The following is a 13,357-nucleotide window of genomic DNA, read 5'->3' on the forward strand; positions in this document are numbered from 1 at the left end:
ACCCAAGGCACCATCGTCTTCCTTCACATTTGGGCACATCTCATGTCACAATTGCAAAATCCGGAGCTCCTCGCTCCTAAAAACATTGAAGTCGCGCTCCATATAGGAGGGTGCAAGTCTGGAGTAAAACCGGGGACCTCTACTATGAGCACATGAATATAACAGCACTAAATTGACCAACAAACTGGTGGTGGCACAAGGCGGCCATAATTCTCTTAAGGCCAACGGCACCACTGTGTCCCGTAGATGTCTTTTAGTTCAACACACAACCCACATCTCTTACTACAACCGAAACTTTTTATTTTTTCAATCAAATAACTGACGCTTGCGATCAATGAGCAGTCAGAACTTTTTTTTTTTTTTTGGGGTGTGATCTGCATCCCGCCTCCACAGTGGGGTCCCCTGAGGTAGGCCACCCACCACGTGAGAATGTCCTGTCGATGAGTGTGAGCATCACTCCCCTTGTGACCATCACTGAACTGTCATGTCTGTCCGAAACAAGTGCGGCTTTATCGCAACCGGTCTGGTGTTGTTTTAATGGGAATACGTCGAAGAGAAGTATGATCACGGCGCAGGGATTGAGCCATCGAGATTCGAGAAGCTGCACGCGCAAATGTTGACTGTGTTGCCACGGCAACGGGCTCGCATCTGACAGGCCGCAAGACTCTCGCTAGTTCTAAATAAAGCTTTTTGTTCTGGCTGATCACGGGGCGAAATGATGAAAATTCTCCCCTGCAGAAAGGACTCTTCAGAAAAGCGCCGCTCGTCGCCGTGTGTAAACAATGGCAGCGTACACTTGATATTTAGCACGCAACCTCCCAAACAGCGGCAACGGGATTATCGACACAATGACTAGTGCGCCACATCACGCAATAATTAAATTTCAAAGCCCTCACTTGAGTAAATCTTCACCGTTGCGCCGTTACGTTCAACAAAAACACGATTTATGTCATTCATGAATGCATTAAACTGGATGAAGAGGTTCAGATCATCTTTGCAATCGTGTCATTTTTCGAGCAATTTTTAAGGGCTCAATAGGTTCGTGCAAAATGCCTGTCGTCCCAATTTTATCGTGAGGGTTTCTGGGTAAATATGATCCGGAAAGATTGATCATGATAGACCTACCAATAAATAATGGGAATCGGTACACCGACCACAGTATTCTGAGGCCTGTCATCAGGCAACCAACCACTCCAATCTATCTATTTTTCTGAAGACCATTTGCATCACAAGTGAGTTTGAGCCTGCATCAGCCAATCGTCACGCACATCAAATGTCAACTTTACTCTTCTCATATTACACTTTTTTTTCTGTCAAAAGAAATCTCTCTCTTCTCATGGCACGCTATTATTTGTCTCCTGTTCCGATTTAGTTCTTGAGCTGATAAGGTCGGGTCAAATCCGTCCCGTGACTTTCGCCGCGCGCCCTTTGTGGCCTTTCACGGTGTTGCATCACAGTACCTCGGTCACCCTGCGGGGGGAGCCTGCGCGTGCAGGAACGGGCAAACTCGGCCGAGGCTGCTGAGGCGAGATACTCCATGCCGCTGACGGGGACTTCCATGTTTACTTCAAGTGCTTTTCGGGCCATTTCACAGACGACATATTTAGCCCTTTACCTCCCACTCGAGGATGCGAGCGTCTCGTCGCGAGCAGCCAAGTCTATTAAACAAACGTTCCTGTGAGCAATTTGCATGGCGTGCAGCATCTGCGCGCTGGCCCGGGATGAGGGAGTTGAACTTGACGTGCATAATTATTTTTGCAACTGCACATGTGACATCTGATGAAGATGCAACCTGCTGTCTCCAAGCGCATTTCTTTTCCCTGGAATTAATTCATTAGGTTGAGGTTTTAATTTATGACAAAAGCGGCGCCATGCAACAGCCTCGACCATTATATTTGTTTTAGCAATGCTATCATGATCATTGCCATGGATATGAAGTCGACGCACACCTGTGCAAATGCCAAGGTTTTATGATGTGATGCAAATGTATAATTTATTTTAATCTTGTGTAGCTTTGGGGCCTTTTTTTTTTTTCTTCAGATGGAACCGTGGCCTCAGTCAAGGTGCAAAAAAATTGTAGGAGCAGTTCCAAATACCAGTCAGTGTTGGCACAAATGTCACAATGTGAATGATTGTTTTGTTTTTGTCACATGCAATGTTCCAAGAGTGCAAGTCTGTGATGAATTAATATTTTACCATTTCTGTTGTTACTACGGATGTCCGGGTCCAATCACGTGATTGGAATTTCCGGTCCGACATCCCTAGTTTTTGAGTATCAAAATTTCCTGCGTGTTTTGATTGAATTGAAATATTTGACGACAGCACCGATGCAAACTAACACGTTTTATTTCATAGTGGTCTTCGCTGAAGAATGGAGTGTTAAAAGGGACCATTATTAATGGTAAGTGTCATTTTTATTCATTTACTTTTGGAGTTAAGTGATTCAGTTGACAGTGGACGCTTCAAAGTTCACCAAAAATGTTCTGGCGGGTGTTGGGGGGGTTGGAGACGAGCTCAGGTGCAACTTTGCATTGCTCTTTTTGTGATGCCAGCCAAGAAGGATACCAAAAATGGCAAAAAAGGTAACATGTCATGTCAAAGTTGAACTCTGACCCCCAGAACAGTCGCCGCTCGGCTGCCCTCAACAGTATGAGCGGTACAATTTCGTTTCAATGCAATTTTGTGTAACGCAACCAGCTTGTCGCCGAAAGCGCACTGGCTAATGACCAGCATGGAAGGATCAGAGAACCTTGCCAACACATCTTCAAGCGAGTGAAAATGTTTTGGTATTAGAAGGCCTTAAAAGTTGACCGGGTTGTGTTGCACTCATAGAGGCTCTATTATGCTATGACTGATCTCAGAGGATCCATTCTCTTTACACGACTCGCTCATCAATGACGTCTTAACCCAAAGCGGTAGGCGGCCTTCCATTGCCATATTTAAAAAGGATCAATAAAAAAAAAAAATGTCTTACCTGACTCGATTTGCAATGACAATTCACACAGTTTGAGCTCAGACTTGCATCATTGCTATAATCACATTCAACGTTGTGTATGTGTGTAAGAGACGGCATTCATCAGCCTTCGCTTCGCTAATTCCTTTGTTTTTTTACTCCCCCCTTCCGCCTCGCTCACTCCCACCCATGCAGACTATCATCCTCCAACGCCACCAAGTGGGACTGGTTTCCACCGCTACCAGTTCCTGCTGTACCACCAAGGCGACGACATCACGCCCGACAGGCTGGACTCAGCGAGACGAGGTAATGACTCTCAGAGGTCGCTCGCCCTCTGACCCCCGAAGCCTCATCTATCATACGAGGGCTAATCAACGCAACTGCCAACATGTTGTTGAATCAGCAAAAGAGGCAAACGCGGAAAGCGCAAAGCATAACATTTCTATACATATCTAGCCCACTGGAAATGATCATCTTTGAGTCACTGTGGGAGGTATTTAATAAATAATGAAGTAAGTAAATGAGTCAAAAATATATGTATATAATTCTTCGAGATGAAATACAAATGTGTTGAACTTAAATGTTGATTAAGTTTTATGAGAAAAGACCGCAAAGTTCGGGATCCATCCGTTTATCCTCATGAATTTCACGGGCGTGGTGGAGCCTATCCCAGCCGTCTTCGGGCAGTAGGTGAGGGACACCCTGAACCGGTTGCCAGCCAATCGCAGGGCATGCAGAGATGAGCAATCATTCGCGCTCACAATTTCACCTAGGGACAATTTTGAGTATTCAATCAGCCTGTCGCACATGTTTTTGGAATGTGGGCGGAAACCGGAGTACCCGGAGAAAACCCACGCAGGCACGGCGGAGAACATACAAACTCCACACAGGAAGGCCAGAGCTGGAATCAAACCCTGCACCTCTGCACTTTGAGGCCAACGACGCACTAACTACTCGACCACCGGGCCGCCCCCTACAGGATCTGTATAGAAATATTCCATGGAGTGCAGCAAAAGCAGAATTTGAAGTTCAAATGAAATTTTTGAAGAAAAAAAAACCCATTCACTTTACCTACTGTAATTCCCTTTGCTTAAAAAAATAGTTTTGAAAATAGACCAACTTGGGAGTCAGTGATGAGTAACATTATGGTGTGTCTTTTGAAAAGACGTTTGTTTAAGGGTGAGCTGTCTTTTGGATTATTTTCCGGAGGTTTTTGTAAACCCCCCACCCCTACGGCTCCTGAAAAGGTGGGAACGTGCGGGCGGGATGCACAGAGCCCGCGCCGGGGAGGCGTGTCTGGCTGTCTCTTCTCGTCGGGTCCCGACTGAGAATTTGAGGTGCAGTTGAGGGTGGTTTGAGTCACGAAGGAGTGCAGCTGCCACTGTTTTTGGAGCTTTGACACCTACGTCACTAATCAATGCAGGCACCCTGTGTGATGTGATGGCTTTGGAGTTGCGCCGAAGCTCAAAGGATTGGCGAAGTATTCATCATGTCAAACATGGTTAATACAGAGAAATCGTAACATGAATAACAGCCTGCTGTTTACAATATTTTATGACTTTTGTGCAAGCAGAAGAAGACATTTTCTGCCATCGGCTCCACTCCCCCCGCCTCCCATTCCCCCTCCCCATTTTTCTCATAATGAAGCTACTGGACCCACCCATATTTACTCTGGATTGCTCTAATTGGCTTGGATTATTTCCTCTCCTTAGCAAAATCTTTTTACCGTTAAAAAGAAATCAAGTTACAAGTTTCATTCATGCATAATGAAGCATTTTGTTTGTGCCACTTGTTGAAGGGATAATTGTCACTTTTTTCTTTTTTTTTTTCTTTGATCATCGAAAGTGCAATGATATGATGTCAAAATTTAACAGAATTAACTTGGGATGGACATAATCATTTGAAAAAATGATTTTTATTTTTTTTTTGCTGCAAAATGGTGCGCAAGTTTTAGCGACGGGAACTTGAGCTCCATCAATTCTTATTCTGCTCCTTACAACATTGGCCCATATGCAGGAGTTCAGAACGAATCGAGGTGTCTGATCCATTTCAAACAAACAAATAATTTGTCATCTTCCCCTGTTGTTTGCCAAGATTTGCTCAAATGCCTGAATAAGCTTCTTTTGGGCGGTCGTATTTTGATTGAACCCAAAAGATCATCGCTCTGCTTCCATTAAGGGCCACAGAAATCCGAATATTTCCTATTGTGAAACCGAGATTGGAGGATTTGGACTATTTTCAGTTCAAGAAATGGTGAATCCATCCAAATATTTTTGGGGGATGATTTGATGACCTGTTTTGGCAGATCTTATTCCACTCACTAGTTCATTGGATGCTGTTTGTAAACCTCGAAACCCACGAATGTCGTCAACAGAGGACCTCCTGTAATCGAATAATAATAATAATAATAATAATACATTTTATTTATAAGCGCCTTTCAAGACACCCAAGGACACTTTACAATAACAAAAAACACAAAACAATATGAGAATAGCTGATTATGCCCATCCCGAGTTGTCTGCTGCCACGCGTTTGCACTTTTGTCTCGCTTCAGTCGTGCACCTGCCACAATTGGACTGGCCTCCACTTGGCTTTGACAAGGTTATCCCCCGCGCGCACACGCACAAGCGGAGGGAATCCCATGTCTCTCCACCTCCTCCGTTAAGTACGTTCACTTATTAGCGTCTGTCCTCCCTCCCATGTGCTGTGACACAGAGCGCATTTGTCAAGCCTGTGACATTAATTGATGTGATTTACAATGGGAGAGCATTTAGTCGTGGGTGGGAGACTCCTAATGATCATTTTCCACTTCCAGCCGCGCAGCCACTGACTCAATTTGATTGCAAATATGTTGTCCCTTTATTTATTTATTTTTTTCTTTCATCTGGGGCCACGTCTTAGTTAATACAGGGAGGGGGGGGGGGGGGGGCGCCGTCGCCGCTGTGAGGAATGGTGGGAGTTGCCTGCGTCTCCTGTGTTCAAGTTGTAAATGTGGGTCAGTGACCTGACGGAGACAGTTGGCCTTGTCGCACAAGACACCGCAGGGGGGCGGATGGGGTGTGTCGTTCTGCGCTCTTGGCACCGAGAAGAGATCATAGAGAATCCCCCCGTGCCAGGGTGGGGGGCGGCCATTGGGCTCCACGGCCCTCGTGATGCTTGCTAGCCACTTTGGCAAGCTGCTCGACATGCCGTGCCACCGGGTTTGTGAATACTGTAGATGTAATGGCAGCGGGGAGGGGGGGGGGGGGCTTCTCGTCTTTTGGGAACCCGACATCGGCATCGTTGGCTGAAAGTGAAGGTTTCAAAATGACAAGATTCACAATTCCTTGTTCACAAAATATGAACCTGATGATCATACGGCGTGAATGAGTGCATCGCAGTGCCGCGGCTTGTGTGGTGTTGCTCATCTTGCCTTCTCAAGCCCACACTGCCAGCTCAGCACACTCCACAGTAATTGAAGCCATTTGCAATGTTGCAGTGTGGTAATGGGCAGATCCATGTCTACCACCCACCCACAGCCTCGACCATTAATCAGAGCGCCGTGCGGTCGCACAGCCAGGAATTTTGGCTTGTGCAGCAGAGAACACTTTGACGTTTTGGCTTCTAGTTTTTTTCATTTTTTTCATCATATATACTGGATTTGTCAGGTCCAAATTTTGCTCCTTTAGCTTCCCTATGTAATATTCGCCACTCCAAATAATCAACTTAATTACATTGAACAGTTCCTCTGTTAGACATATGATTTAACTATGGAGAAAAAGTAACACGGGGCGGGGTAGAAAAAATTTAATTTGCGTTCGATTTTTATGCCGATTTAAATTAAAATTTACATGCTGATTCCAAAATTGCAGTCAGTTTTTTTTCCACCCAAAAAAATATACATTTTTATTTTTGAGGGGGGTTTTTTTTCAAAAACGGGGACCCTACAGCTGAAAACCTGACGTGATAGAGAAAAACTGAGATCAGTTGTGACTTTTGCACCCCAAAGTTAGTCAAGAACAGCTGACACGCCTAACGCGACAACTGTGTTCCCTCGGTGCAACAATGAATTGTTTCGGTTCTTATATTTATAGGAATGCGAGAATCTCCTTCTTTATGAATGTTCGGACCCTCCCCTTTTAATGCCAACTATATACAGTAAATATTCCCATCCCCGGAATTCTATGGAAAGGAATATCCTTCACCCGGAATAAAAACCTATGCATTAACATTTTGACTACGATATTACGTGTTACCGGAACTTGCGTAAGCGGAAATTCCACTACCCGTAACCCGGATGGAGGTGTAATGCCGCGGGAGCTTAAATACACACAACGCCCACCCGATGCGGCGGAAAAGACACAACGCTGAAACAAGTTTTCACTTCGTGTTTTTCGATCATCACATTCTAAACGACGACGTGTAAGTGAGTTTTTATTGCCGTGCGTTTTACTGTAATTGTGAATGATTTTAACTTTATTCACTTACGTCCTGGAGAACGCGGCACTAGCTTAAAAGCAGCACCCACTCGACATGACCGAAGAAACGTGTTCGCTTCGCCGTTTTCATTCATCAAATTCGAAACGAAGACGTGTAAGCCACTTTTTATTGGCGTGCGTTTTACTGTAATCGCGAAAGATTTTAACTTTATTCACTTACGTCATGTAGATCATCGCATCGAAACGTAGAAGAACTGTAACGACTGGAGCGGAGCGAGTGAAATGCATCCGTTTGAGCGAGGCTGGACACAAAGTTAAAAAGATCCAGCAGACACTTGGAGTCGGAAAGACGCAAATCTATGAAACTTTAAAAAACAAGGCATCGATTCAACTCCTGATGACAAGCCACCATCCAGCAAGGAAGCAATGCAAATGGCAACAAAAATCCTTCAGTATGCACAAGAATTACCAGACATCGGTGATCAACGGGACAGTTACTTGCAACTAGCAAGAAAACTGTATGACACGCAGGCAAACATTGTCATAAACCAAAGAATGCATCCAACAAAACAATCCAAAATACACATTTTTTTCCCAAGACAGAAAAAAATAAACATTAAAATACTGTACGTATTTTACTGTTGTGATTTTTTTGGGATACACCTGTATTGCAGTTTTTGTTATATAAACAGTTTTTGGACAGTATATTTTTGTATTTTATTGATTGTGTTGTTACACGTGCATTTTGTCAACATACTTGCAGGTTCATAAAGGACATGTACCATGCTCATTTCCCAAATGAGGAATTTCTGTTATCAGGACAAATTCGACAGAGCAAACACGAGTCCGTACTAGAGAATATTTACTGTACCACAGAATCCTGAGTGGAGTTGCAATTGCTGACTTGGTTGAACTTCTTGAGACAGCAGACTCGTTGTGAATGTACAGCGCCTCTGCTGGTTGCACCCAAGTACTGCACTCTATTTTGCCAGAGTTCAAGACTCTGTTCATCAACAACTACTTTTGCATAATCAATCTATTGATTCTTATGCCCCCAATTGCATAATAAGGAACTGACAGAATAATAACTGTGAAATGATTTGAGTCTCAAAAAACAAACAAACAAACAAAAAAAACCAAGCCCCAGTTGCTTCCCTTTTCTTGCGGCTTGACAGATGACATCTGACTCTGGTCAGGTGACCCTGATTTGTCACCCTTGTGTCATTTGCATTCGATGGCTAAAATTAGCCATAAATTAACCCCCAGCGCCCCCCCAAAAAAATCCCTTTCAGAACAATCGCTTGAGACATTTGGTACACCTGCACAATCTCAGGGTTCGCCATCACACCGAATCATGACAGAGACAAAAGAGGAGGCAGGAAGACACGCACATCACCTTCAGGATGCCCCCCCCCCCTGCCCCACCCCACCCCTATCTGTCCTTTCCATGAGCGCTTAGATGGGAGCGGTGGAAACATGCTCGCCGCACTCCCAAACACACGGGCAGCCTATTTTAAGAGTGCTCGGAACCAGCCGGTGATAGCGCAAGATACTAAAAATTTGGATGGAGGGCCACGCTTGCAGCAGGAGAGTCTTTGTCATTCTCCGGCAGCCTTCGCCAACGTCCTGCATCAGTGTCAACGCACCTCAAAGTGTTTGTGGGTGTCAATGGAGTCAAATCTACCACTTGACTCGTCAACTATGTCCTCCTAGTCAGAGCACGCTCGGTGCCCATCCGATATTGTGTTCTGAGAGTGAAGGGACCTTGTTCCACACCTGCAAAGGGAATTTAGGCATCTGCGGGGGTGGTGCGCTATCTCCAACGGACGCGGGCGTTACAGGCCATGCGCAGTCTTTCGGGGAGGTCACTGGGCTCCGTTGCCCTCGCATGATGATCGGAGCCCTTTCTGTCAGATCAGAGCAGCCATTTTTGTTTTCTTACCATCCAGTCCATTCATCCGTCCGTTCGTTTTCCACAGCATTTACCGTTGCTCACCATCACCACCACCACAATATAATTATCCATCTCTTATTTAATATGCTAGAAAATGGCTATGATTTTATTGCACTACCATTGATTAAAATGGTCGAAGTTGCTTCACCAATGCTAAATATCCCCCCTAGTCGGCGCTCGCACCAATCACCTAAACAGTCACAAAGTTCACGAACCGTCAGAAGACCAAACAACTCCGGTTACATCATCTTTCCAAATTCGATTTTAAAGTCTTTAGAATCATGAAGGACCCAAAAAAATAAATAAAACTACGAGATGACTAAGCAGTTTCATAGGCAGAAATTAATCTGCACACCCAAAACGAGCCTGCTGAAATGGCCATAACCTATCTTTGACTCGTTATCGTCTCCCAAAAAAAAAAAAAAATCAAGACTTTTTCACTCTTGGTACGACGTCGCCCAGGTAACCGCAAAGTGAGAGAAGAGGTGGTTTTACAACAATTTTCATACAGCTGAACATTCGAGAGCGTCAATAGTTTTGTTCTCAAGCTTTTTTCTAACACGTCAAATGGGTTAGTCATGAGTCATTGTCGGTTTGTGTGTGGGGGGGGGGGGGGTGAGATGGCTCGTGTTTAGACATACAAAGTTTTGATACAGCTGTCATTTCCCCCACCTCTCTTACCCGCGTCTCTGTTGGTATCAACGGCACTGACTGCTCTCTTATTTGCCGGGTCTCTGTGTGAAATCATTCAACAATGCACTAGCAAAGACAAATAGCATCCAAATACGGTTGATGATGATTGCCTTTATTGGACGATACTTAAAAAAAAAAAAGCCATGGCTTAAAGGTGCCTGAAATCTGAATGGATGGCTGTCCGGGGAATCTTTCCCAGATGTCCTTTTTGTGATGCGGGCGGATGTGGATCGTGTCTCCCTGATGGTGAAACCAGCCGCAAACGGCGGAGGCAACAAAGAGTTGGCCACAGTAACGTTTTGTATCTGAGGCAGAGTCCGACTGAACTGTGAAAGTGCTCTCTCTCCAGATTTGCACCACTTCAATCGTTGGCTCACTTTGTATTAGATTCTTTTCCAATGGTGTCCAGCTGTTTTTTTTTATGGCTCCAAATGGAACTAGAGGAATGTCAGCAATTTACTGTACAGCAGAATATGCACCCGTATAGGTCATTTAATACTCTCTGTGTTGTGTGTGTGCATTTGTAGGGGTGACTGCCACAAAATGGCGACTGTGAATTGGTACTTTTTTTCCCCCTGTACAGGAAAAGAAAAACTGTTGGCAATTTAGGTTTCCAAAATCTTAAGCCGTGATATTGTCATACCAGCCGGATGGCCGTCTGGTGTTTGTTTAAAAGGAGAGAGGGAAAGGGGGGAAAAAAAGTGCAGGCGACTGAATCATATCATCTTCCCACCTCCATCATTACAGCAACATGTTTTATTTTCAGCAGTGCTGTTCTCTGTGACTCACGGCTCACTTAGGCCTTGGGTGCCTTCAGCGTAGACGAGAGCGCTGTGTTACCGTCCTCGTGAATGTTTGCGGAACATTGGTGCCTTGGTGCCTGACCGCAATCCGTTCTGCGACGCCGGTTGACCCCATTTGGTCGTCTTTCAAAACATTTTTTTCCCATTGAAACGAACTCTTTCGGCGTTAAAGCTCACCATCAAAACTTTTAACAGAATTGGCATTTTGGAGCTAATATGCTAACATTCCCATTTAAAGACTTGCTGTCGACTGAAAAGCACACACACCCGTGCCAAAGGGCTCAGCTTGCAAACGTCACATGACCAAACCCAGAAATCGGGTGACCCATGATTGGTCGCTACGCGAGCGACTATTCTGTCATTTTCGGTCGACGGTGAGTCACAAAATGGCCATCCCCTAAGATGGACAAAAACAGGTGGAGTGAAGGCAGCACCATCACTGAAACGCGAAATTGAAAACCTACAAAAGCTCTTAACATCACCCACAGCAACACTTCTGCTCAGTCACTTCAACGCACAGTTATGCTGCCGGGGGGGAGCGGGGGTCACTTGGACACCACGGGAGTTTTTATTGCTCGAGTTCTACTTCATGCTAATTTCCCGTAAAAAAATAAAAATAAATCAATAGACTCAAGAAAAAGCCAAATAATAGTTCTTTAATGCTGGTTGAAATGAGGACGAGAATGCTGTGCCACAGGGCTCGGCTGGTGGGCTGATGTCATCAATTTCGATAGTGTCCTATGGCCCTACTTTTTCCGGAAGGTTTTGGGTGGAGCCACTCCAAGCTGAAATCATGTCGCCGGAGATGTCCAGTCAAAAACAAAAACAAAATGTTTCTTTGTGTCTCTCTCTGTCAGGTCAATGGAGACTGGACGCCTTTGTCTCATTTTTTGAACTGGGAGAGCCTGTGGCTAGGGTGCAGTTTCTCACACAAAACTACAAAGACTGAAGATCCCCTCAAAGGTGTCCTTGACCTGTGGTGATGCGCAGTCGACAGGAATTGGAATCACTTTCAAGCTTATGAGTAGTATGAGTCTGTTTATCTTTCTCGTCGCATTGCAATCCCGCTTCCTCTTTTTGTTTTCCCCTCTTGGTGGCTTTTGATGATCACATGATCCCGTCGTGCGAGATTTGGGGAATAAGCTTCGGCCTCACTGGGGATTTCTTATTAGTTTCCGACCGCCGCCTGACAAGAAAAGGAAAAGGGCCCGTGATATCACAAGCCGGCGTGGAAAGAGTTGCTTCTAAATCAGGGGCGGAAACACGTCACGGCGCCCCAAAAAAAACAACAAAAAAAAGGAAGTAGGAGGTGAAACCGAGACCGCAACACAACCGGATGTTGCAGTGGAACTAAAAGTGACAGGGTGGCAGGGAGGGGGTTGTGGACTCTAGTTTATTTGGTGAAGGGGACTTACCATGTGTTTGTTTACATATTTCCACCCGGCCCGCTGTCAATTGGAAACAGTAACTTGGCGATGAAACCTTTTGATTGATTTCTTGAGGTAAAAGCCCCGCTATCTCAGCGCGTCCTTGACTTTGACGTGACCATCCCATTTTGAACTTTGGAGAGTCGCGGCAAAAGATCCACCTGGCAGGTCAACTTTATAAGCCTTCCACTTGCGGATACTTTTCTGACTCCGTGCTGCTTTGTAGCAGGGTGGCTCAGCGTAATCGGGAGGAGTATTGGTTTCTAACCAGCACTTCTCCTCTGGGATGGTTCTCGTATCAATACCCCAGATGTCTGGATTTCCATCGCCGACTTTGATGTTGTGATGATCAATCTTTGGTTGGGCTTTTGATTGACCTCGGTTCTGTGTCTCCGCAGTGGTCCGGGCGGGCGTAGGTAATGTTCCTTTGGTGGATAAGCCAGCCTCGGTAAACTCCTGTGTGCCCTTCTGATGAACCCTCAGAGATCATTGATCAATTTTGTTCCGTGTCCGCTTTGTTTGCTTCCTGGACTTGGCAGTCAAAGCTCCGCAAACATACACAACAACTGTTAAGTATCCATCAGGTGGAACATCATCACTCTCCACCTTGATTTTTACCTGTCAAACATTTTCACAATCGGCAAATCAACTATAATCCCACACTCATTGTGTAACATGCCAAGTGGAAGAGAACTACACCCCCCCAACCACCAATCCCCACATAAAAAAAACAACAAAAAACATCTACTTGGACTGCATTAGCAATCCGGTGCATTGCCAAGATTTTGACTTTAAAAATAAAACCGCTGCTTTGCTTCCATTCATATCTCGGCACCGCGCTGCCAGAAACAACTGCATTTGTCACCCGGCTTCCTCGAGTGCGTTTTTTTATTTTTACTCCCAAATGTCAGCGGTGTTGACAGACTGACAGCTGTCGTTTGCCGACAAGCGCCACCCTTGAGAATATTGCCAATGTATTTAATATGTTCCTAATGTATTCCAACTGACATTAATTAAAACGAATTTATTTAATCAACTCTGTTGCCTAACCGAGACAAAAGTGATCTAATAAAGCGCAATGACTTTTTCTTTCTCACCGTTTAAGAGTG

The 13,357-nt window shown here is 45.0% G+C and overlaps 1 protein-coding gene across 2 annotated transcripts in view; it reads left to right on the forward strand.

Moving 5' to 3' along the window:
• Positions 1–13,341, forward strand: part of pebp4 (phosphatidylethanolamine binding protein 4) — a 48,909-nt gene extending 35,568 nt beyond the window's left edge. The window contains exons 5-7 of one of the 2 annotated variants that reach the window (XM_086111038.1): positions 2,356–2,401; positions 3,149–3,259; positions 11,679–13,341. In XM_086111038.1, the coding sequence (XP_085967164.1) occupies positions 2,356–2,401; positions 3,149–3,259; positions 11,679–11,770 (249 nt within the window). In that variant the 3' untranslated portion in view covers positions 11,771–13,341. Of the gene's footprint in view, positions 1–2,355; positions 2,402–3,148; positions 3,260–7,600; positions 8,531–11,678 lie in introns of those variants that run through there. The other variant, XM_086111039.1, reaches the window with a different exon arrangement.
• The last annotated feature ends 16 nt before the right edge of the window (positions 13,342–13,357 follow it).

Source organism: Hippocampus guttulatus, chromosome 5 (assembly GCF_054856545.1).
Source record: "Hippocampus guttulatus isolate MCC_2025c chromosome 5, RoL_Hgut_1.0, whole genome shotgun sequence".
Taxonomy (NCBI): domain Eukaryota; kingdom Metazoa; phylum Chordata; class Actinopteri; order Syngnathiformes; family Syngnathidae; genus Hippocampus; species Hippocampus guttulatus.